Source organism: Chiloscyllium plagiosum, unplaced genomic scaffold, assembly GCF_037043375.1.
Source record: "Chiloscyllium plagiosum isolate Xiang-an unplaced genomic scaffold, Cpla_swu_hap1 HiC_scaffold_23, whole genome shotgun sequence".
Lineage (NCBI taxonomy): Eukaryota > Metazoa > Chordata > Chondrichthyes > Orectolobiformes > Hemiscylliidae > Chiloscyllium > Chiloscyllium plagiosum.
In genome coordinates, this window is record NW_028270161.1 from 44,455,211 (window position 1) to 44,480,513 (window position 25,303).

Consider the following 25,303-nt stretch of genomic DNA (forward strand, 5'->3'; position numbering starts at 1 on the left):
TGTCTTCAAAAAATCAACCACAAACTCTGCTTCAAGTTGTGAAGACATGTAGAAAACTTGAATGTCCCAAGATGAACATATTATGACAGCTCCCTGGAAATCTGGTATAAGTACAAGTTTTGATTTTTTTTAGTGTTTGCACGCCAGGTGTATATTGATGACATGAAGACCCTTTTCATTGACGTTTGAGTGACTTGGGCCAGCTTGATTGGCATGTTATGATCTCAGCTGATGATACCACTGGACAAGCCAGATCCAAGAGTGAAGCCTGGCCTGACAGATCATAAGTTTAACTCTTGCATTTGGTTAAAATGGTGTCTATTTGCTGAACAGGAGTCTACCAATTTTGTTCAGCAAGAGACCACAAAAGTTTATTACAGAAAACACAAAGTATTTATATATAATATATGCAATTTAGAAATATCAACACACATTGACAAGATCAACATTGACAACCCTTTTACTATTATCCCAACAATATCCTCATTGGATTCTCAATCCGTGGAAAGTATTTCTCCTATCTTAACTCTTTAATTTCTTACTTAACTGACCTTTTCCAGTGTGATGCCTAAACTTCTTTTCAGGTCTGACAGCTTGTAAACTTCTACAGAAACTTTCTAAGCTCAGAGACATCACAAACTAACCTGTCTTTTTGCTGATATGGAACAGTTCTTGTGAACTGAAACTCTATTCGTCGCAAACTATTGGTGGTCCCTGATCATTTGTCTGTATGCCATAAAACTCAGCATGTAAACACTTTTGTCAGTTGCATAAGTATCTTGCTGGGCAACTAATTGAAGTCATGTGCTTTCTTAGACCGTCTTTATTTAGTTCATTGTTCACTAAGACGTTCTGACTTAAGAAAAGTAGTTACCTTCTCAGAACTGAAGCCTCAGATTGGTTCTAACTCTATGGTAAAATCTAAATTCCTAAATTATGTACATTTATCAGAATATATGACATCTTGAACCCATAGTAAGTCTGCAAAAGCAGCAAACATAGCATTCAGTTTTTCTGACTCTTTTAGTCAGTTAGGAAGAGCATAAAAGTGCCAGCCCTGACAGAGATAGTATTAATTACTTATGAGAAACACTCGTGGACAACAGATTACAAGATTCTACAAGTCACGTTTTATACACTAACAGTTTTAATTGCTGATTTGCAGGTTGGCAGTTGGACAGTGCAGATCAAAGGCAAAACTCCAAACTGTTAGAAATTAGCTCCAAAATATTGGAAATGACCAACTGCGGAGCAATAAATACATGCTCTCAGAACATGTTCTGTGAACGAAGACCTTTTCACTTAGGCAAGGAAATAGGTGCCAGATCTCAGCATTTGAAACATTTCATGCCTAGGAATTGCTAAACCTCAATTTGTCATGTTTTCACTGGCAAGCTCCAGGAGTGCCATTTTCATGCTGTTAACTTTAAAATTGAAAGAAACAGCTGTCGAACCATTTATATCATTAAATAGACACACCTGGGGCTTCTCAAGAATTGTACATTATGCTCAGGTTAAAGATGGAAGTCAACAGATTTCTGTCAGCTTCCTGATAGGCCATTAATTCTAAGTATTTTAACTTGTTGTCTACTCAGAAACACATCTGTCAGTTAAAATCAGCCTCACAATGATAAGGGAGGGTATATTTTCCATACTTACATTTGAGTTATCAGGTATATTTATTAAGTCTCCAAGGCATTAAGACTGAAGTGGTGGAAATTTTATGTCTACAAGAATTCTCAGTTTATTTTGCCCTGAAGCCAGATCATACCCTGCTGGGAATTACATTAACAGTCTGATATTGGTGGAGAACTGAAATACTTTACACTTACAGCAAGCTTGCAGATTGATGTATTCAAATAGGAACATAAAATTTTATTTGCTGTATTTTATATTACTGTATTTTATCAATGACAGAAAAAATGTTTTTGTTCTACCTAGGTTGAGCACTTTTCATTGTACAATTTAATCAGTGGTTTTCCATTTAAATTGGAATTGTCAAGAATAGAACAACAAGCTATAAAGGTGTAAGCTATACAATAGATACATTTGATAGAATTGGTACAATAATGCATTGATTTTTCATGTAATTGTGGCTTTAATTGCTCAATGTGCATCTATTGCTATTTCCTGAAATGGAAGTTACTTTTCTTTCAAGATCTTCTGTGTATGTTGAAACTGGTAAATACTCTTGAGTATTCCTAATGTAAACTTTATATGGACGATGGCTCTGTTGGTCCAAGTAATCAATTGCAGGAAAATACTTGGTGTGTTTTTGAGACACGTTTGAAAATTAGTAAGTTCAAATAAATATCTAAAAATTACAAAAAAATTCAAGCAAAAGCATTTCCTCCAGTTAAAACCAGAGGAGTTATCAAAACATTGTCCTCCAATTCTATTCAATTCTATTCATTTATAAGACAATTTGTTTTTGAAAATAAAGCATAAAGTGAATCCTATCTGTCTCTTCGTATCAGGCCGTGTCTAAATGCAGGATTTATAATTTATGTTTATATATTAAAGTGCTGCTTTGTTTTGTAACAGGCAAATTACATGTCCGAGTAACTTAGTATATCATGAAATAGAATTTAATATGCATTATTATCTTTTTTCAAGAGTCAGAAGATGGACACAAGCAAGTAAGTTTGGTTAGTGAACGAACTGAAGCTTTCACCACAGCACGTAATCTGCTGGCTGCTGGAGCTGATGCTATTGAAAGAATTATGTCTTCATACAAAGAGGTATTATGCACTATAAAGTTATGAATGAAATTGCAGTCTGTTCCCACTGTTTATATAGATGACATCATTCATGTATTCTTTTAAAAAAAAGAAATATAATCTACATAAGGTTTATATTAAACTTAAGTATGAACAGTATTTTCCAAGGTGATCCAGTCCCTGTCAAAATACTGAGGAAGCTCATGTTGCTGTTTTGCAATGACACTGACATAGCAATCCCCCTAAGTGATTTATTCTCTATATGTTGTACCAATGCAGGGAAGATTTGTTTTTATAATACAAGGGAAATCGCTTGAAAATTTGATTGTCTTCTTTTTACATAGGTCTGCTCATTTGTAAGACAAATTGATTTTAAAAAAACATGGAGCAAATCCTCACCCTCTGTCTCTCCATACTGTGCTCTGACTAAATGCCCATGTAATAACCGCTTCAGGAAGAGAAAAGTAATAGCCTGATAATTTTTACATGTATTATAGAGTTGAAGAGACTGAATTATGCAGCCCCTCATTGTTTTCCTGTTTTGGATAATAACTCCTCCAATTGATTTTGGAAGACTTTGTCTTCAGGTCTCTATTCCTGGCTACTGCCTCCACCTATCTGCCTGGCCACTATAAGGGGCTGACATTTAATGAGATAAGCCACAGGGAAGGAGGATTGTTCTATGTTGAGAGGTTGAGTAAATTGGGTCTTAGGGGATGAGAGATAATCTCATTGAAATATTTCATATTATGAAGTGGCACATTTATGTGCACAATGAGTAGTATTCCCCCTAACTGGGAAATCTAGAACAAGGGGAACAATTTAAGGATGAAGGGCTGATTGTTTAAACCTGAATGAAAATAAGTTTATTCACTCATAGGTTCTGAATCTTTGGAATTTGGAAAGATTCTTGATCTCTTAGGAAATCAAAGTTTATGAGAGTGGGCAGGAAAGTGAAGATGAGATTTAAGATTGGTCGCAATCATCTTGAATGAATGCAATGTAAGCTCATATTGAACTTTCTTATGCTGTTATGTGAACAGACTTCACATCTCTTATGTTATGTTTGGTCCTGAGCTGAGCTGCTATCTCCACATGTTGTCCACTGTCCACACTGTGGACTTGCACTTCCATGGTATATCCTCTCTTCAGCACTTAGCTCATCCACTGCTCTGGCAAATGGTTATAGATTTTTGTTTGGGATTAATGGAAAATATGTAGTTCGGGGATCTTTGACTTGTGGCTCTTGAGCCAAATTTGCTTTTTTGCGGATCCCCACTTTGTTTGATTGAGAAAGGCCTAAAAAGAAATTAAGCCTGGAGAAGTAAGAGCTTTATTTTTATTATAGGGATTCAAATGTAATCATTATATGGCACTTCGCAGTTTTAAATAATTGTAACAAAAAAATGCATCATAATGCTCTAAACCTGTCTCAGTAGGCATATCATGGTTATCAATGATATTATTTCAAATATAATGTCTCAGCTTTTTTATTAGGATAACCAGTAGTCAATCAAAAGTTCTTAATTTTATGCATTTTAAGTTAACTTTTAGGTTAATTTAGAGTTAGATTTATTTTAATATTTTTCTCTTCTGATTCCTAAATTCAACATGCATATTCAGTTGGGAATTGCTAAGTATTTGGTTTAGAAAGACTGAGTTTTCTTCATGCAGCCTCCAACAGGTTTTAGTTTAGGCATTTCTGTTTAAAAAGGCTGTTCAGATGAAAATGATTGCTTGCCTGTGATGTCGGTAAGGGCCAGTACCTTATTATAGCAACATAAAAATGTTCACTCCTGCTATACTAGTTGTTCAAACTGAAAAAAAAATTGACAGTTCATTCAGATACTGGGAAGCCACATACATCTTGGCATATTCCATTCTTCAGTCAAGCTCTAGAAAAGACAAACACAGTAGAGGCCAATTTAAAAGAAAACATGAGAGCATTTATTCAAACAAAGCTCTAATTTAATCATGGTAATCCATGAATGCTCCGAACTCAGCTAATCTATAATATGCCTTTTGGGGTGGCACGATGGCTCAGTGGTTAACACTGCTACCTCATAATGCTTCAATTCCACCCTTGGGTGATTGTCTGTGTGGAGTTTGCACATTCTCCCCGTGTCTGCGTGGGTTTCCTTCCACAATCCAAGGATGTGCAGGTTAGGTGGATTGGCAATGCTAAGTTGCCCATAGTGTTCAGGGATGTGAAGGCTAGGTAGATTAGCTATGGGAAATGGAGGATAATGGGTCTGAGTGGGTTGATCATTGGAGGGTTGGTGTGGACTTGATAGACCAAAAGGCCTGCTTCCACACTGTAGGGATTCTATTCTCTTCTCATTACTAGAAATGGCTACCTTTCAGTACTTGCTAAAGCTTACTCCATGCTTCAGCATTTCATCCCTCCAACAAAACTCCACTGTGAAAAGAACTACCTAAATGCAGTCTTTTCCCCAGATTTATGCATGGCATTTGGATTCGACCACTACTAGGCATCTTAATAACCCAATCAAATTGCTTAGTGTCTAATCCATACATAAACAACTTTTGTCACATTTCTTCCTAGCTTCTTTGTGTCTAATGAATATACCCCAATTCTTGAGCTGTTCTGACTGAGGATTGGGAATAATTTTGGTCATCGGTCTTTATTATGTATGTGCTAAGTGAGATTTTAGCTGGTTGTGAGGTTAATTGACATGTTATTTATTACCGGTTCATGTGAAAATTTTCTTTTTGTCACAAAAGATGTAATCATCGAAAAGAACTTTCACTAAAGTGCAATGTCTCATTCTCAAGTCATGACTCCTGTAATATTTTAATTCTTCCACAAAATCTGAGATGTATGTAATTTCTTTAGGACTTTGTATCCAAAATAGAAGATTATTATATGTTTGGGGAAAACAGTCGAGCATTTTAATGATGTAATATGATACTACAGAGTGGAATTAGAACAAATTATTACAAATAAAATTTTAGTATATATTATGATATTCACTGTCATTGAATTATGAAGAGCAGTTATGCGTGATTGTGTTCCACTGTATTACATTTGTGTATCGTTTTGGGACCTTTTACATCTTAAATGTTTGATGCATAAAATCTGCCTCAATGAAAAACAATGCCCAGAATTATTTCAAGGAGTAAACTTATTCTGAATCTAAATCAATAATGTCATTTTTGATGATCAGTTTAAATTTCTGTAAGAGTGGAAACTAATTATCTGCCAGACAATGTCATATACTTAGGCACTGATTTTGAATCAATTATATTAGCATTTTTAAGACATTCGCTTACAACACATTATTTGGTGGGTTTGAAAGCTCTATTATATTTAATGTACAGTTATTTTGGTTTAAAATTTATTTTTTGACACTTATGATGTAATTGTCAAAACTAGTTGTGTTTACAGTATTGCATTTGTTTGTTACCTTTTTTTAATATTACAAATTGTTTCACTATTGACATAATTGCAGGTGTAATTTCTGATCTTTAGTTTCGAAGTAGAGCGTTTTTGCTACTGATCTAACAAAATAACTGCCTTATAGCTAAAGCTGCCTAAAAGTGGAGCAGGGAACATTTATTGCTATCTTGAATTTCTTCTGTGAGGTGTAATGAGATTTTTATAATTTACCGTTATGTAACTAATCCCGTGACTGAAGAACGAGAAAAGGTACCAGCCTGTCTAGAATGAGCATGTGAAGAGGGAGATCTTTCAACACAATATAAGAGAGCTATGTTTGATAACCTACAATGAACAACTATAAATAAAGGAGTGTTACAGTACATAAAGAATTGAAGGGCCTTACTTAGAGATAAGGAGCAAGCCGGCTCAGTATGTCAATCATGAAATTGTTACAGTGTACATTTGGCCTATTGGTTCAGCATCTGCATTTAATAATGACAGTCTCCTGCCTTTTCCTGGTGACCCTGCACATTGTTTATATTAAATAATTATCTGATGTTCCCTTGAATGCATCAATTGAATCTGCCTTCACACTTCCTAAAGGTGCATTCCAGACTCACTATATGAAAAAAATAAAATTCTTATCTCTCATTTGCAAATCGCTTTAAGACTACGCAGTTTTGCTCTTGATCTTTTTACAAGTGGGAGCATTTTCTCCCTATCTACTCTGTCCAGACCCATCATGATTTTACAAGTCTTGACCAACTCCCCTGCCTTAGTCTTCTCATCTCCAATGAAAACAGTTACAATTTCTCCAAAATATCCTAATAAGTGATGTTTCTCACCCCTAGAATCATTCTCACCAACATCTTCTGCACTTTCTCTGATGTATTCATACCCTTCCTATTGTGTGGCACCCAGGACTGGGGTACAGAGCTCCCCCTCAAGTTAACCAATGCATATAATAATAGCCTCTCTGCTCTTGCACTCTGCCCTTATTTTAAAAAAACTTAGAATACTGTATGCTTCATTGACAGCTCTCTCTACTTGTCTTCCAAACTTTAATAACCTATGCCCTTGATTGCACACAGTTCATTGTGGTCCTGCACATGCATTAGAATAGTACTCTTAATTTTGTTATGTCTCTCTATCTTTCTTGTACCAAAATGCATCATATCACACTATTCCATGTTGAAATTTATTTGCCACTTATCTGCACATCCACCAACCTGTTAATGTCCTTTTAACTGACATTGTTCTTCCCACCGTTTGCAATTCTCCAGAGTTTTGTGTTGTCTCCTGCCCACCAAGATCTAGATAATTTATGCCAGGAAAATCAAGGATCCCAATAATGACCGATGGGATATTCAAGTATAACTACCTTCCAGCCCAAAAATACCCATTAGTTATTCCTTTTTTGTTTCCTCTCCCTCAAAGTTTTGTATCCATGATGTTGCTGTTTGTTTTATACCATAACTTGCCTTACATTTCTGTTGTATGCCATCTCAGTGTATGCTGAGTCAATCTTTAGTTTTACTCCTTCAAAAATTAGACTCAAAATTAGACACTATTTTCCTTTAATAAATCTGTGCTGACTCTTCTGCGTGAACTTTTATTTTTCCACTTGACTATTAATTCTATGAAGAATTATTGTTTCTAGAAGTTTCCCCAGCAAAGCTAAACTGACTTCCCTGCAATTGCTAGGCATTTGAACAAGGGTGTTTTGTTTCAATCCTCAGTCCTCTGGCACGAGGGAAAATTGAAAGATTATTGTCAATGATTCTGTAATTTCCACTCTATCTTTTTTCAGTATTCTTGGATGCATGTCACTCAATCCCAGGTGACACCTGCAGCTTAAGATACTCCATACCAATACTTCAATGAGCAGTTAGCTGGGTTGGTTCAAAGCACAAGCAGAAGCATAGTGGTAGTTAGGGGAAATAATTCCAGAACCAGGATCTGAAACTAAAACCAAGTCTGAGGGGCATAGCTGAAATAGAAAAATTCTGAAGGCAAGACATCGCCTTAAAATACTTTAAAGGTGTAACTCTGTCAGAAGTAGGAAGACTTTGTAGGCCAGCCAGGATCTTGGAAAACTTGATGGGGAAATAAGTTGGAAAATTTTGAAGATAGGGCAAAAGACCTTGGAACACTTCTACGATGAAGCTGCACAGTGAAAAGAGTAGGAAAAGCAACTTTGGAAGACTTTAAAAGTTAACTGTAAACCAGCAATACTCTGAAGTGGATAAACATAAGATCAGAACACTTCAACACGAAGAAGGAAAAATCTAAGTATCCACTAAAGTTAGTCAGGCTGGTAGTCCATAGAGACAGTGAGTCTGGTGAGGAACCATTACCTCACTCATTTGATAATGCAGAAGGTCAACAAGGACGCCAGAAATGGAAGCACTGGAAATAGCAATTTCAGCACTATAGAACTCCTTTAGATTTACATGTGAAACAGCAGTACCATCAAGTCAGCACATATTCACTGAATCCTACAGTGCAAATTGAGGCCATTTGGGCCATGAAGTCTGCACTGACTCTTCAAAGAGTATCCTGCCACTCCACCCTATCCCAGTAACCATGCACGTACGATGGCCAATCCACCTAACCTACACGTTTTTGGATTGTGGGCAGACTAGAGCACCCAGCAGAAACCCAGGCAGGCATGGGGAGAAATGCAAACCCCAGACAGTCAGCCAAGACTGGATTCAAACTTTGTGCTGTGGGGCAGCTGGTCTAACCACTGTGCCAACCACAGGACTACTGTGCGGCCCCTATATTCTGTGGCTCCAGTAGTTGATGTCTGGTAAAACAAAATGTGGAACAAAGCATTATGGCGTGTGATGCGCCAATTCAAAGCATTTAATGCGTAAAATAACTACTGATGATGGGTGAGATTTAATGAGATATCAGCATTTGGGAGAATCAAAAGAAGCCTTGTAATGGATTTATATTGAGTATTGGATTTATGCTGAGTAGCAGAATTTTGCAAACATGGAATTTTTGAGGAAGTATTAATTACTGATTGTATGATTGTTGGTATGAGAGTTTTTTTCATTGTGTTTAATCCAGGGAGGCTTTAACACTTGGAACATCCAATTTACTGCACTGCAAAAATCAAGGCCCAAAATGGGTCAGTATTTCAATGCAACATCGTTAATATTTCTGAATGAAACAGGAGTATCATATTACTGTATGCCAGGGATTTTCCAAAGAGCATTGTCGAGAATCCTGGAAGGGAAATGGGGGAACAATTTGCATATGGATGACACCCTAATTCAATGTTAATCGAAGAAGAGATACAACCAGAAGTTCAGGCTGTTCAGAATGCAGACCTTGCACTAACTGAGGCATGTTAATTCTGGAGACCAACAATTACATTTCTAGGATGCATTATTCCAAGAACAAGTTTTCATGGTGGACCCCAACAGTCAACAGAAAAGTTTTGGTATCAGAATATGTAAACTATGTCCACACAAGTTAGAGTATGAGTTTTGCTTGGAGACTGAATAGAGATGCACAACCAAAATGAGGAGGCATGAACAATTATTTGGAAATGTTAAAGATGAAAGGGAAAAATGTTAAATTCGTTAATGATTCTAAAGACTGTTTAAGTAAAAGTAAACTACTGGAATATGTCGACCATCTAGGCAGAAGTGTGGAGAAATGTGATGTAATGAGTTTCATGTCGATCAGACATCAGTAAGAGAAAATCTGTCTTGAGAGTGAATATGTGAAGAGAATGTTATTTTTGATAATGTGATATGTGCAGATGTAAATAGAGAATGTATCAGTACAGAAATGAGGAACTTGCAGCTTCGGTGAAACTGCATGTGTGTCTGCGAACCAAAATACTCCAGGATAATATCTCAATATACAATCTGCACTGTTAGCTTAAAGCTCAAGATGAAGCATTCTACATACTACTTCATGAGTTACCAACATATTGACTAATTGTAACAATGTTGTGGCCCAGTGGCAATAAAATAGTGGTAAAATAGTCACTTTGAATTACTGATGGTAACTGACATTCTTCAATAATAGTATTGAAGACTATTGGGGCTGCACAAGTAATGACCTGCAGTGCATCCTGCCCTTGGAACTTGACACAATTGTATGCAATGGTGTTAGATGTATTATTGTGGAAATTCCTTTCCATGTGAAAACAGTTCAGTAAATCATACACCATACTTTAAATTAATCTACTGTTTTGTATCCAGATCAAAAAGGTCCTGTGTTGAATATTTTCTATATTTTTTTAACTTGGTAGATCACTGAATTGGCAGGCTACACAGCCAGAGTGCACAACTTATTTTCTGTTTTTGAAGAAGTTCAGAGAGGAATATACAAGAGGTCCACAATCAATCAAGAAATGGAAACTGACTGCACCAAAGTAGCTAAACATGGATTCCACATTGAAGTTCCTTCAGAACAAAAAGGTAATCATTGTAAATGAGCACAGTGTTCAAACAAAATATTAGTTTTTTCAGTTTTGTGTTAATTTCAAATTTTAAAATGTTGAAATTCAAATATATAACTCTAAATTACCAATCAGAATGCATAATTCACAAATATTATTTATGGTTTGCTGTTGAACCATTTGGGCAGTATGGCTTGAATTTTGACCATAATTTTTGTGGTAGCTTCAATAAACTGGTTGCTGAGACTGCAACACTCAACTTTACACTCCTGCATATCTCTGATAATCTTTCATTCTTTTGATCATCAAGAATCTATCTATCTCTGCCTTAAAAATATTTAAAGATTTTTCATCCACTACCTTTTGTGGAAGGGAATTCCAAAGACTGTCAACCCTCTAAGAGAAATAATATTTCCTCATCTCTGTTTTAAATGGGGACCCCACCCTTAGTTTAAAACTATGTCCCCTAGTTGTAGATTCTTCCATAAGAGGGAACATGCTTTCCACATTTACTTAGTTAAGTCCCCTCAGGATCTTACAGGGTTTCACTTAAGTCACATCTCACTGTTTTAAATTCCACAGGATACAGGTCTAACCTGTTTAGCCTTTCCTCATAAGGCAGCCTGCTCATTCTCTGTATTGGTCTTGAAAACTTCTGAATGGCTTCCAACACATTGACATCTTTCCATAAGTATGGTGACCAGTATTATGCACTGTACTCAAGATAACATCTCACTAATGGACTGTATGACCTCCCTATTCTTGGATTAAATTCGCCTTGCAATAAGTCATAACATTTGATTAGCGCTTCGGATTACTTGCTGTACCTGCATACTAACCTTCTGTGTTTCATGCATTTAGATACTCCGATGCGGCACGGTGGCACAGTGGTTAGCACTGCTGCCTCACAGCGCCAGAGACCCGGGTTCAATTCCCGCCTCAGGCAGCTCTCTGTGTGGAGTTTGGACATTCTGCCTGGGTTTCCTCTGGGTGCTCCGGTTTCCTCCCACAGTCCAAAGATGTGCAGGTTAGGTGAATTGGCCATATTAAATTGCCTGTAGTGTTAAGTGTAGGGGAATAGGTCTGGGTGGATTGCTCTTCGGCGGGTCGGTGTGGACTTGTTGGGCTGAAGGGCCTGTTTCCACAATATAAGTAATCTAATCTAATCTGTCTGTATCTCAGAGTTGTGTAACTCTCACCATTTAAAAGGAATGCAAATACCTATTCTAAATGTTCATGTAGCAAAGTTCGTGATAAGATTCCCTTCGTTGAAGCAACAAATATAAGTTAACAGATAAATGTGAAATACTATGTTGTGGGAAACAGCAGAATCTGTTTAAAATTGAATTTTCAGTGGAGCAAAGGAAGACACATCTTGGATTTCCAACTGATATTTAAAAAAGAGAGTTTAAATGAAAACTAACATACTAAAAAAGTATTAGGGCTGAATTCATTTTAACAAGCAAGGAAATTGAGGAACCTACAGAAGGCTTTGAATGGATAGCAGTTATAACACTGCACCACATCCAGAGTTTGGAAATGGTAGAATGGGGAGTAATAAGAATGATGTGAGGAAAGAAAACAGCTACGATGGGAGGTGTTCTGAAAAAGTGTAGCTATATTTACAATTATGCAAATATTTCAGAAAATAATGAAAGATTTAATTGGTTGATATATTGGTAACGAGGGCATCAATTTGAGTTCATATAGAAAGAAGAAACAGTGATTAAGTCAGAATATTTTCAAACGAGGAATTGCATAGCTAGGAAATACTTCACTGCAATGGGTATTGAAGTTAAGTCGAGCATGATCAATGACCTTTCATTAGATGCAAGCATAATGGTTTTCTATGCTGTTTTGTGAAATGCTTTCATTATTTTATTTTACCTGTTAGGACAAGTTATTGACGTTGATGTAGGAATTATTTGTGAAAATGTCCCAATTATTACCCCAAATGGAGAGGTTGTCATTTCCAGTTTAAACTTTAAGGTAAGCTTTAAATATTAAAACCAAGCATATTTCACGTAATGTTGATTAGACTTTACTATTGTATTTTTCCACATTACAGAAACATATAGTGTACTATTTATAAACATTCAACTGCAGCTTCACACTTGGTATTTGTACAAACATTAAGGAGTCAATTAATCATTGCAAACTTATTTCAAACGTGAAGAGAGTCAGAGTTTTTAAAGCATGAAAGCCCCCAGACCATTAAGTTCTGGCTGGTCATCAAATACCTATTTATTTTATCCAGCACTTTCCACTTTCCAGCACTTGGCCCATGATCTTGTATGCAATGGTATTTCAAGTGTATATCTAAACAGTTCCTCGATATCTTGAAGATTCCTGCCTCTACTGCTCTTTTGTAAGCAGTGAGTTCCAGATACCCACAATCCGCTGGGTGATTTTTCTTCCCTCTGGTGCCTTCTAAACCAGCTGCTCCTTGCTTTAAAGTTATGCCCCTGAGGTATTTACCCCTCTACTAAGAGGATAGGTTTCTCCCTCTTTACCATGTCCATGCCCCTCAAACTTGGTACATCTCAATCAGATATTGTGTAAGCTTTCTCAGCTTTAGGGAAAATACCCCTGCCTATCTGGTTTCTTATCATAGCTAAATTGCTCCATTCCAGACAATATCTTGGTGAACCTCTTCTGCATCCTCTCTTGAATAGTATCATTCTTCCTACAGTGACCAAACTGCACACTAATGTTGCATATGATTTCATTATAACCTCATTGCTCTTGTATCAATGTCTTGATTAACAAAGGCAAGTATCCCAAGTGCCTTCTTAACCACCTTATCCAATTGCCTTCAAGAATCTGTGAGCATGCACAGATTCTCTGTACTGCTTTAGGTACTACCATTCAATATGTACTTCCCACCTTGCCAGTCCTCTCCAATGCATCATCCCTCACTTTTCAGGATTTAGTTTCTTTGTCCACTATTCTGCCTGTTGTGTAGTTTAAGGTTTTCCACTGTGCTATTTACCACACCATCCATTTTCGTGTCACTGTGAACCTTCTAATCATACTTCCTACATTCATGTTTAGATCATTAAAGTATTTAACAAACTACAAGTGAACTTGCACTGAGCTCATGGGATGTCACTGGATACAGGATTCCAGTCACAAATACCATCACCCTTTGCTTCCAGCAACTAAGTCATTTTGGATCCAATTTGCCAAATTGCAATGGATCCACTAAACTGTTAGGTTCTTAGCTAGTCTGCCATGTGAGACACTGTCACAAGCCTTACTGATGTCCAGAAGACTGCATCAACTGCAGTAGCCTCAGCCACACACCTAATCGTCATCTTGAAAAATTCAATAAAATTATTAGACATGGTCTCTCCTTACAATGCTATGCTAACAATCCTTATCTCTCCAAGTGGAGATTAATTTGTTTTTAATAGTTTTCTGACCACAGGTTTTAGACTCTAGCCTGTTGTCTCTTAGTTTATCCCAGTCATTCTTCTTGAATAACAGTAGTACATCAGCAGACTTCCAGTCCTATGGCTCCCCTCCTGTGGCCAGTGAACATCTGAAAATTAATGTCAAGAACCCCTGCAATCTCCTCCATTGCATCCCACAGCAACATGGGATAAATCTTATCTGGGTTTGAGGATGTTTCCACTTTCAAGCCTGTTAATCTTCTAATACCTCCTCTTTTGGTATTCATTCAAATATATAATTGATGGTAATCCTGTGATCAGAAAAAGATATCAAAATTAAATAATTTATGGAAAGACGTTAGTAATGTAATTATTAACAAAACACTTTCTCACTGCAGAAATAAGACATCCCAAATGACATCTTGGAAGAAACTACTATAGTGAGAAAAGATAATCCCTGTTGTTACAAATAACGTTATATACTTTTACAAGCTCACTTTTGAATATTTCTGTACAGTTAGTAGTAAAAGGTTGAAGCTTGTGTATTATGAAAATGTGGAGATAACCACACTAACAGTGGTGTGGTTAATGCCAACAAATGTAATCTAAATTTTATTAAGCAGAGACATAATACAACTGAAACATTAGTTTGGTAAAGAAAGGGAAGTTGTAATTTTGTTAGGAAATGAGAATCTGGTCATTATTTGTTTGATGATGTAGTGAATTAGATTACCAGTGCACGATGTAATTGTGTTAAGGGAAAGAGTATATTTTTCAGGTTCTGGTGATTTTTCAGTCTTTCAGTGGGGAGACACCAAAGTAGTTAACCATCTCCCTGCAAGAGGAAGGTGAACAAGCATCAGAACCTCTCCTGAGGGAAATAGTACCGATGAGGAGAACTAATTACGCTCCCTGTTGAATATAGAGATAATATATATAGTCAAAACAAAAACACACAGCCTTTCACTAGGAAATGCTTCTTCAAGATGTCTGTGCTTCACCAATATAGCCCCTTAAATATTCCGGATTTTAATCACTCCACCATTGGGGCCATGCTATAATTTGTTCAGAGCAGAATTCACTACCTGTATTAGTTTGCCTCTACCGTCATTTGCTCTGAGATATACCTGGAAATCTACTTCTTTGACCAGCTTTTGGTCTAAAATCTCTTTTTATGGCATGACATCAAATTTTGCTGAATTTCTCCTGCAAATACCTTGGAACATTTTATTATATTAAAGTAATTAATTTTAATGACCCTGAAATTTACCCTGTAAGTGCAAGTTTTAAAAAATAAAATCATTCTTAGGATATGGGCATCACTGGCTGGGCCAGTTTTTTTTCCTGTCCCTAGTTGCCCTTGAGAACGTGGGGGTGAGTTAGCTTCTGCTGCCTTTGTTCTTCATGATAGAAGCAGTCTGGGTTGCTTTCTGTGGAGTTTGGTGACTTCTTACAGTGCGTCGTGTAGATGGTACATGCTGCTGTTCCTGAGCATTGGTAGTGGAGGAAATGGATATTTATGGATGTGGTACTAATCGAGTCGGTTGCTTTGTTCTGGAATGTGTCAGACTTCTTGAACATCTTTCCAACATAAAAAAGACCCATTAATCCTGACTGTCTGTTTTCTGTTAAAAACTCAATTCCTGCTCATATATTACCCCCAGTGCCATGAGCTCCTGTTTGTGTGATAATCTTTCATGTGCCATCTTACCAAATGCCTTGTGGAAGTCGAAATATGTGACATGTCCCAATTCTTCTTTATTAACACTGTTGTATCCTCAAAAGAACTGTAGCAAATTTCTCAAGCATGACTTCTAAAGTCTCTTTCCATATCTGCAGTGATCAGACAAGATTGAAGTTTCCTTGTTCATTTGTTTTATTCAACCATATACAAGGGGAACTGCATGCTTCAGAAGATGATGCATGATTCATTGATTAATTACACAGGGTTATACTGTTTCCTGCATTCAAGGGCTGGTTCAGATATCCAATTACATAAGTTGGCACACAACCTCATTACATTATCCAATGGCATTTAATTTTATCTACATCATTGCATCACTACTAATTCCATTTAACATTCTAGTTATATTCTGCAGTATCTCTTAACTACCTTTGTGCCAGCTAAGTAATGATAACATATTGGTCTTAACCGCTGCTAACAACTTGTATATGAAGATTGCTGTATTTTCTCCTTAATTTCCCTTACACAAAATCAGGTTGACTTTGATCATATTAAAATTTTCTAAATGTCATTTTATTTCTTCTAGAATGGACTTCAGCATTTTTCCAATGACAGATGCTAGGCTAATTGGTCTAGACATCCCAGACCTGATTTCTTTTGTTTCTCCATTGACGGTCCTGGTGGATCTCACAGTCCTTTGCAGTAGATAGTTGTTCTATTATAGCAGTGTTAACATTTTTCTGTTACCTGTAGGAAGTACGTGCCCAAGCCCTGCTGATAACAAAGATTTGATGCAGTTTCATTTTTCCTATTTCAATCCCTTTCTTGAATATGGATGTCACCTTTCTGATTTTTCAGGCCATTGGGATTTCTGGGATATTTTGACCAATGGCTCCGCCTTTCTGCAGCTACCTCCTATAAAATCCTTGCATGCAGACCTTCAGTTCTTGGTAACCTGCCTGCCTTTAGACACATCAGTTTGTTAAATAAAGGTTTTTAAATAAGTGTGAGGGGAGACTTGGTTTGAGGGAAGACTGGGTAAGGAGTTCAGCAGAAAAGATGGTTGAAGAACAATGGCAGATATTTAAGAATGTTGTTTGTGACTCACAGCAAAGGGAAACCTCAGTGAGAAGGAAGGACTTTAAAAAGGAAATAAACTAACTATGGTTAACTAAGGAAGTCAAAGATCATATCGGATTGAAAGAATAGATATTTAAAAGTTGTGATAAACCAAAATAAAGGAAGAAAATAAACTGTGGGCAAAGAAGCAAGTAATATGAAAATGAATAGTAAAGCCTTGTTTAAATAAACAAAAAGGAAGAGAAAAGCCAAAGTGATGAAAGACCCCTGAGAGAATGAGACTGGAGAGATAATAATCGGAATTAAAAAATGACAGAGCAGTTAAATAAATAATTTTCATCAGTCTTTATGGTAAAGGACATTCCAAAAATGCTAAATGATCAAGGGGCTAATAAGTGTGAGAGGAGGAAATAAACACAGCTACTCACAGCTAAATGGTCAATTAGTCTGTTGGACCTGATTGCCTCCACGATTTTAAAGAGAATAACTGCAGAAATACTGGATGCACTGGTGGTAATCTTCCAAAAGTTCTTCGTGTATTGTGGACTGTCACTATAAACGTCTGATAACACGATGCAATGATGGCATTATTGACTATTTTGGGTGGAAAACAGCTGAGTCTAACTTAGATGCCTATAGAGTAAAACATGGCCATAATAAAACTTCTGCAACTTAATACTTGTACTTCCTGGTCCTTCTTGGAACTGAACACAAGAAAAAACTGGCCACAAAGTTAAAAACAGCTTTGAGATCCACTGGATCCATCCATTGATCCATTTTAAAAACAAAAGAATCATGATCCTCACTACAGATCTCGAAAGTGCTTTGATAAAAAGAGGAATAGAAGTTAAAAGATTTATTCACTGCATTGAACCTGGTACAGTCAACAAAACAAAACATTCTCCCAAGGAGAGGTGAACAGCGCAGAAGAAGCTTGACATAGGCTCCAGCCTGAGGGAACACTAAGGAACAAATATGAAGGGAAATGTTTTGAGCTGGGGATGTAGATTCCACGGGTATGGCTGGGATGTTAGGTGGTGCAGGCATTTTCAGCAATAAATCAGTAGAAATGAAGTAGTTCTAAAATTTTGGTCGTACATTGTGCTATGCAGCCAGGAAAGTTTGGAACCGAGGCCTGTCTGATAGCAATACAAAGAGCTGGGAATCCTGGGAATGCAGTATTTTACTTAAGCTAACAAAATTGAAGCAAATAGAAGCAAGGTTCCAAAATGCATGAAGGAATGGTAAAGATCCATCAGAATTATTTTTCACCAAAACCATTGGTGATCATAGAACATAGAACATAGAAGAATACAGCGCAGTACAGGCCCTTCGGCCCTCGATGTTGCGCCGATCCAAGCCCACCTAACCTACACTAGCCCACTATCCTCCATATGTCTATCCAATGCCCGCTTAAATGCCCATAATGAGGGAGAGTCCACCACTGCTACTGGCAGGGCATTCCATGAACTCACGACTCGCTGAGTAAAGAACCTACCCCTAACATCTGTCCTATACCTACCCCCCCTTAATTTAAAGCTATGCCCCCTTGTAATAGCTGACTCCATACGTGGAAAAAGATTCTCACTGTCGACCCTATCTAAACCCCTAATCATCTTATACACCTCAATCAAGTCACCCCTAAACCTTCTTTTCTCCAATGAAAACAACCCCAAGTGCCTCAGCCTTTCCTCATACGATCTTTCTACCATACCAGGCAACATCCTGGTAAACCTCCTCTGCACCCGTTCCAGTGCCTCCACATCCTTCCTATAGTATGGCGACCAAAACTGCACACAATACTCCAGATGCGGCCGCACCAGAGTCTTATACAACTGCAACATGACCTCAGTACTCCGAAACTCAATTCCTCTACCAATAAAAGCCAGTACGCCATATGCCTTCTTCACCGCACTATTTACCTGGGTGGCAACTTTCAAAGATTTGTGTACATGGACATTGTGTACATCACAGAAGGGTCAGATTCCAGCCAGCATGACAGTGAGTCTATCACCCAGTTTGTAACAATTTTGTACAAGCTAGCAGAAATCTGTGAATTTGGGGATAACTTAAGTGGTTCCATTAGAAACTGGTTTAAGATGTGAAGCATTCCAGGAAAGATTACGAAGGAAGGCAACCTAGACTTAAAGCAGTAGAAATAGCAGTTGTGAACTAGCAAGGAAACTCAACAGTTAAGCTCAAGCATGTGAGTTAACAAAATGGCAACTGAGAGTCAAGCATCAGTGCAGACTCAAAACTGCCATTGATGTGAAAAAAAGTGTCACACAGCAGAAAATTACTGATATAAAGAACCTGTGTACAGAAACTGTGAGCAAAAGGGCACATTAAATGGGTGTGTTTGAGGGGAAAAAGTAGGAACATCATGCAGTAAAAGTACAGAATCTGAAGAATAGGAAGAAAGTCAACATGGTACAATACCCCAGTCCAAAAAGAGCTATTATTAAACATGCAAACCATTGCTAGCGATGCCAACTGATACTGGGTTATTTCCTTACTCATTGGCAGACTGGTAAGAATGGATGTGGACACCAAAGCAGTGGTCTTGTTGATACCTGAAAATATGTTATTAGAAGCAGCTAAGTTTCATTGGGCTGCCCTCAAAAAGTGAGGAAATATGAGGAAAGATTATTGTAATTTTTAAAAAATCTATCGAATATTTAGGCTGTCTTTTGTGTTCAGGGCTTACACAAATCCTCTTCAAACCTGAGGCACCAGAACCTAAGAGTGTATGCCAACTCTGTTCATTTTTGGGTTTGCTAAATTACTATGGCATTTTTGGTCAAAACGAGTCATAGAGTTTTTACATCAAGGAAAGAGTCCGTTAAGCCAAGTGTGTCTGTATCATCAAAGATCCATCTAGTTCATCCCAAATATTACAAGCATTCTCAAGCTGCGGCACAATTTATTATGTCACAACAAGAAATTGAAACTGGAAGATGAATTTGAAAGAGCCTTTAATCGAACCAAAGAGTCTTTACTCAAGTCTGAAGTCCTGATCCATTTTGACCTAAAGTTATCTTTGCAGCTGGTATGCAATACATCACCATATGGAGTGGGAGCAGTTGTTTCTCGGATATAACCCAATGGTTAAAGTAAACCAATAGCTTTTGCATCAAGATCATTAAAGCAGAAATGAACTCTGCATATATATATATATATATAAATATATATATGAGAAAAGCTCTGGGAATTATTTTTGACATTAGATGATTCCACCAGTGCCTCTCTGGCTGGGACTTTACCTTTATTAATAAACTATAGACTATTTATGACAATATCTGGGCCTTGTACATGGATGCCTTCTCTCGCAGCAAGCCATAGCAACAATGCCTACCTTTGCCTAACAGTTCACATGCATGCCATTTAGTATTAAGATATCCGATTTACATGGGAATGCTAATGGGCTCTCTAGATTGCTTTTGCTAAATGAGTCGACAACAAATCGGTCTTGTGGAGACATTTTCTACTTCAAACAAAAAGATCACTCTGATAATGGCTGGACAAATTAAGATGTACACGAGAAATGATCCACTACAATCAGTGATTAACGTAAGACTTTATGGCAAAATCATGGAACAACCCCAGAACTGAAGCCATATGTCACACGGGAAGTGGAACTAACTGTATGAGCAGGATGCCTCATGTAAGGACTGAAAGTCATCACTCAACATGTTTTCTTAGTTGCGATAATATCGGCTACACAAGATAATGTGGCTTTGTCAGAATGAAGGAAATAGCCAAAGCTCTTTTTGGTGGCCAGGGCTCAACTCTGAAATTGAGGAGAAGGTGGGAATATGTGCAGCTTCTGCAAGAATTCACAACCTTTCTCCATTCATCCTGTTATATCCATGGAAATCCCCAGAATGCAGTGGAAAAGAATTCATATTGATTATGCAGGACCTCTAGCTACAATTGAAAGAGTCCAATTATTTTGATGACGTGATCTTTGTCTCTGCCAGAAAAGATTACTGATCTTCAAAGATCCTGGATCCATGATGTATAGAACTAGTAACAAGGTTAATAAACTGATTAGAGGACTCATTGGTATAGCAGTTTTTTCATAAACAGATGCACAATACATCATCAAATTTAGCAACAAAACAGAAAGGGATTTGTGGAGACACAAACTGACATTTGTATGCTGGTATCAGATTATGTTTTCCATGTAAGAAAATAGGATGGAATATGATAGCGTATGTCAAGTGAGGAGTAATGCTATACTCTCACTAAACTTAGCATGTGTGCTGTAGGTTTTCTCTTCAGTAAATCAGATTAACTACATGTAAAGTCAGTAGCAATATTTCAGAATAAGTGGTGTGATGAAATCCATTTTTGTAACTTTGTGCTATATGAATTCTGAGCTGCAGCTGTGGAAAGGAAGTCAGCTGGAGAATTGAAAATGTTTGCGTTCAACTTATTTTTCTAATCATTCTGCTCAAGAGATGTTATTACACACCTCTGGAGTAGGTAAGAGTTGAAAGCGGGCCTCCCAGCTCTGTACAGTTCTGCCTAGGAACAGTGCAGCACATTGTGAAGTTTCCAATAAGTCACGCAGAACAGTTCAAGGCTTCTTAAATGGTCAGTTTTCACCAGTTTTTCAGAGACTGAACAGAAAGTTGCTATCTTCAAGCTATTAGTCAGTCAGATACTCAGGAGCAGGGGGAGGAGGCTTCATCCCAAAAAAAAATGCTGCTGTAACAGTTAATGGCCAAGTAAAGTCTGAGAAGCCAGTAGGTGCAACTAAGTATTTGAAGTAGGGCTCCAGAAAAGCCCTGGAACTGTGCGCTCTGATGAAGACTGTGAGCCACTTATAATAATTCAGTGTATCTGGGGTTATTTGCTTGAAAGAATATGTTGAAACCTTTGTATGTGAAGAGCATTGTTCAAATGTTCACTTACCCTTGGCAAGTCCAGAATTTTTGCCCATCACTAATTGCTCTTGAAAAGCTAGTGATGAGCTGCCTTTTGAAATATGACAATCTGCTTCGTGAAGATGTTCCTGCAGGGGATGCTTGGAAGGAATGGTATTACATTTCCATGTAGCAGGAGTGTGAGACTCACAGATACTTGGAAGTGAAGGTTTTCCATGCATTTTTTTTTGCATTGCCCTTCTAAGAGGGTAGAGGTCATGGACTTGGAAGAAGCTGTCAAAGACTCCTGTCTAAGTTGCTGCAGTGCATCTTCTAAATGGTATGCATTTATGCCCAAGGCACAGGAATTGAAAGTTTAGGTTGGTGATTGGAATGTCCATCAAGGCATTGCTTTGTTCTGAATAGTGTAAAACTTCTATATCCTATTGGATTGCACTCAGTCAGGCAAGAGGCGAAGATTCCATTCCTCTCCTGATTTTCCTTTGTATATGATGGTCGTTAGTTAGACTCTCTTGATGGCAATTATCGTTAGATTAGATTCCTTACTGTATGGAAACCAGGCCTTCGGCCCAACAAGTCCACATCGACCCTTCGAAGAGTAACCTACCTTTTCCTCTGACTAATGCACCTAATACTGGGCAATTTAGCATGACCATTTCACTTGGCCTGCACATCTTTTGACTGTGGGAGGAAACCCGAGCACCCATGCAGACACAGGAAAAATGTGTAAACTCCATGCACACACTCACCCAAGGCTGGAACTGAACCTGGGACCCTGGTGCTGTGAGGCAGCAGAGCTAACCACTGAGCCACCGTGCCACCCTAAACCTGGGTCCCTGGCACTGTGAGGCAGCAGTGCTAACCACTGAGCCATTGTACTTACTGATCGTGTGGTCTGGGTGTTGCTTCATACTTAATCACCTCAAGACAGAGTACCATTCAGCTCTTCCTGCTTACGGACACAAACTGATACATCACCTCCAGAGTTGAGTGGAACTGAACACTGCAATCATCAGTGGACATCTCCATTTCTGACCTAATAAATATAAATGTTGTGAAGGATGGAAGACGATTAAAGCAGCTTAAGCTGTTGTTTACTTGGCCATTTTACCACTTGATAAAAATTCTGTGCTAATTTGTGTCAGCTATGACCCATACCAGAGAAGATTCTAATGCTAAAATGTTATGTGTCACAATGTAATTTAGACATCCGCTGCAAATGTAATTACATCCCATTTTCAGGATCATTTGCATTTAAATTAGCTCACAAAGACTAGTATAATTTCAGGCTACTATTACTCCAATCTGGTGCTACATCTAAAATAATTCAACATGTCCCTTGTACAAACATGTCTTATCGTTTGGTAGCTTTAGAATTGCTGCGTAATAGGAAAGCGAGTTTTCCGTTCTGATCAATGGAGATCTTATGAAAGACATAACACACCTTGCAGGCAAACTCTATATTTTTAAGGTTTAATCCCACAAGCTTTCACCAAATATTGATGATATTATATTCCAAAGACTTTGTTGTTTTGATTTTAAGCCCTCCCTTTTGTTCTAATTGAGAAAAATGGAGCTCCTTTATTTTGCATTTCAGTGACATTCTAATATCTCTGGGGGAACAAAAGAAGAAAAAAACCCACTTGCCTTTTTAATTATCTTTGTCATTATTACAATGAAGTTTATTTTCCGTGTTATTTTTAGTTCATTTTTGTCTCTTCTTCTCTTTCTCCACATTTCTGACGTGGGTGCTTGGATGCTTATGAGCAGATTTATTCCTCACTGTATGAGAACCATTCACGCTGCAGGATGCTTGTGTTGAGTGAAACTGAGGCTTGTTCTGGGACTATGCCACAAACAAAGCTACTGTAAATGAATCTTGTTGAAAGGCACTGTCCCTGTTTTAATGTGTAGGTAATAAACTTCAATTAAGTCTTGGAAAATATAAGGTAGGCAAGTCAATTGTTTTTCACTTTAAATCACTGCAGCAGCATTTTTTTAGGAAAGGATAAAGAAAGAATGTTATTTGAGACTTTCTGATGTTGCATGCATCAGTTTTATTTCTGCATTCAATTTATTTAAATGACTTTTTTTTGTGCTTTTCCTGTGGAAGCTGAAATTGATAATTGCAGGAGAGTTGTCTTGCACCCTCTGCTGGATTTGCACAGTGATGTGCTGTGATCTTCACAACATTACAATCGAATTGCCCTTGTTATAATGCATAAAATACTTGCTGCCCTTGATTATATTTTCTTAATAAATGTTCAAAACTAAAATACCATTAAGGATGACATGGTGGCACAGCGGTTAGTATGGCTGCCTTACAATGCCAGGGGCCCGGGTTCGACTTCAGCCTTCAGTGACTGTTTGTGGAGAGTTTGCATGTTTTCCCCTTGTCTACCTGGGTTTCCTCTGGGTGCTCTACTTTCCTCCCACAGATGTGCAGATTAGGTCAATTGGCCAAGATTAATAAACAAAAAAAAAATGCCCCATAGTGTCCAGGAAAGTGCGTGTTAGGTGAGTTAGCTACGGGATGGAGGGGAAGATGGGTGCGGGTTGGTCAAGTAACATCTTTCTGCACTGCAGGGATTCTATTTACAGAAAATTAGTATTTTAAATGTGACTTGAACAATCTCTTTCAAGTTTGTTCTTGATATTTTATTAGTTAAGCATTTTGCATCTCCCAATACTATTTTACATGTTCAACCTTCTCTCAGAAGCTGTCAAAATGGATTTGGAGCCTTGAATAAATATTTTACTGACTGAAATAAGTAACCATTACCTGAAGAATAGGGAGTCTTTTTTGCAACAATCCACTCTAATGATGCGTATGTAGTTTGCTGAATTGCTTCTGTTACAATGAATCCTGTGTTGAAATCCAGTAAGAATGGTCCTCAGAAGATAAGTGTGCAACACCTTGTCTGATCTAGGTTGGAAATAGGGATTTTGACCTGAGTTGGAAGATTCGTCCAATGTTTTCAGGTTCTGAAAAGCCACTAGAATGAATTAAAAACAAAAATGTTTGTCTCTAAAATGGCACACACATGCACACTTCTGGTACAACTACAGGACGGTTGGGTTGTGATTGTTAGTGCATACACAGAGAGCATTTGGCGAAGGTATGCAGAATAGGTAGATTGTGACATCATTCAGTATGTTACACTGATTTGACACTAGTGCTGCTATTTCAGAGATCTGTGATCCAGTTAATGCAATCTCTTAAACATGCAAAGCTGGACATGTGCTCTGCAGCAGGAAAGACTACCTCATCAGTGCTATTTAACAGTGCACCTCATCAACAGCTGCAGCATATTCTTCCAAATTTCTCGATGCAAGTGCTGTGTTAATCTGTGTTAATGAGTTAAGAAAATGATCAGCTTTAAGTGAATAACAGTATAACAATGTAGGGTTGCATGAAAATCCTCTAGTGAGACTAGATTTCTTGATCCAGTGAAGCATTTTGGCAACAAATTTGCAAGCTAAAAGAATCTCTAACACTGAATAAGGAGGTAAAAATAAGTTGATTTTGAATGCGCATCCATCTTTCTATAACTGTATTGATTTCAGTCTCAATCTGCCAAATTAACTGCCTCCAACCGTCATGTGTGCCACAAGGATTGGTGCTGTGTCCATTGCTTTTTGTCATTTATATAAATAATTTGGATGTGAACATAGAGAATGATTAGTAAGTTTGCAGGTGACA

At 37.6% G+C, this 25,303-nt stretch overlaps 1 protein-coding gene across 1 annotated transcript in view; it reads left to right on the top strand.

Moving 5' to 3' along the window:
* The window catches only part of LOC122561656 (ATP-binding cassette sub-family D member 2-like), a 90,397-nt gene that overhangs the window by 21,481 nt on the left and 43,613 nt on the right, over window positions 1–25,303 (top strand). The window contains exons 3-5 of the mRNA XM_043713607.2: window positions 2,617–2,741; window positions 10,400–10,568; window positions 12,444–12,538. Of these exons, the coding sequence (XP_043569542.1) occupies window positions 2,617–2,741; window positions 10,400–10,568; window positions 12,444–12,538 (389 nt within the window). The remainder of the gene's footprint in view (window positions 1–2,616; window positions 2,742–10,399; window positions 10,569–12,443; window positions 12,539–25,303) is intronic.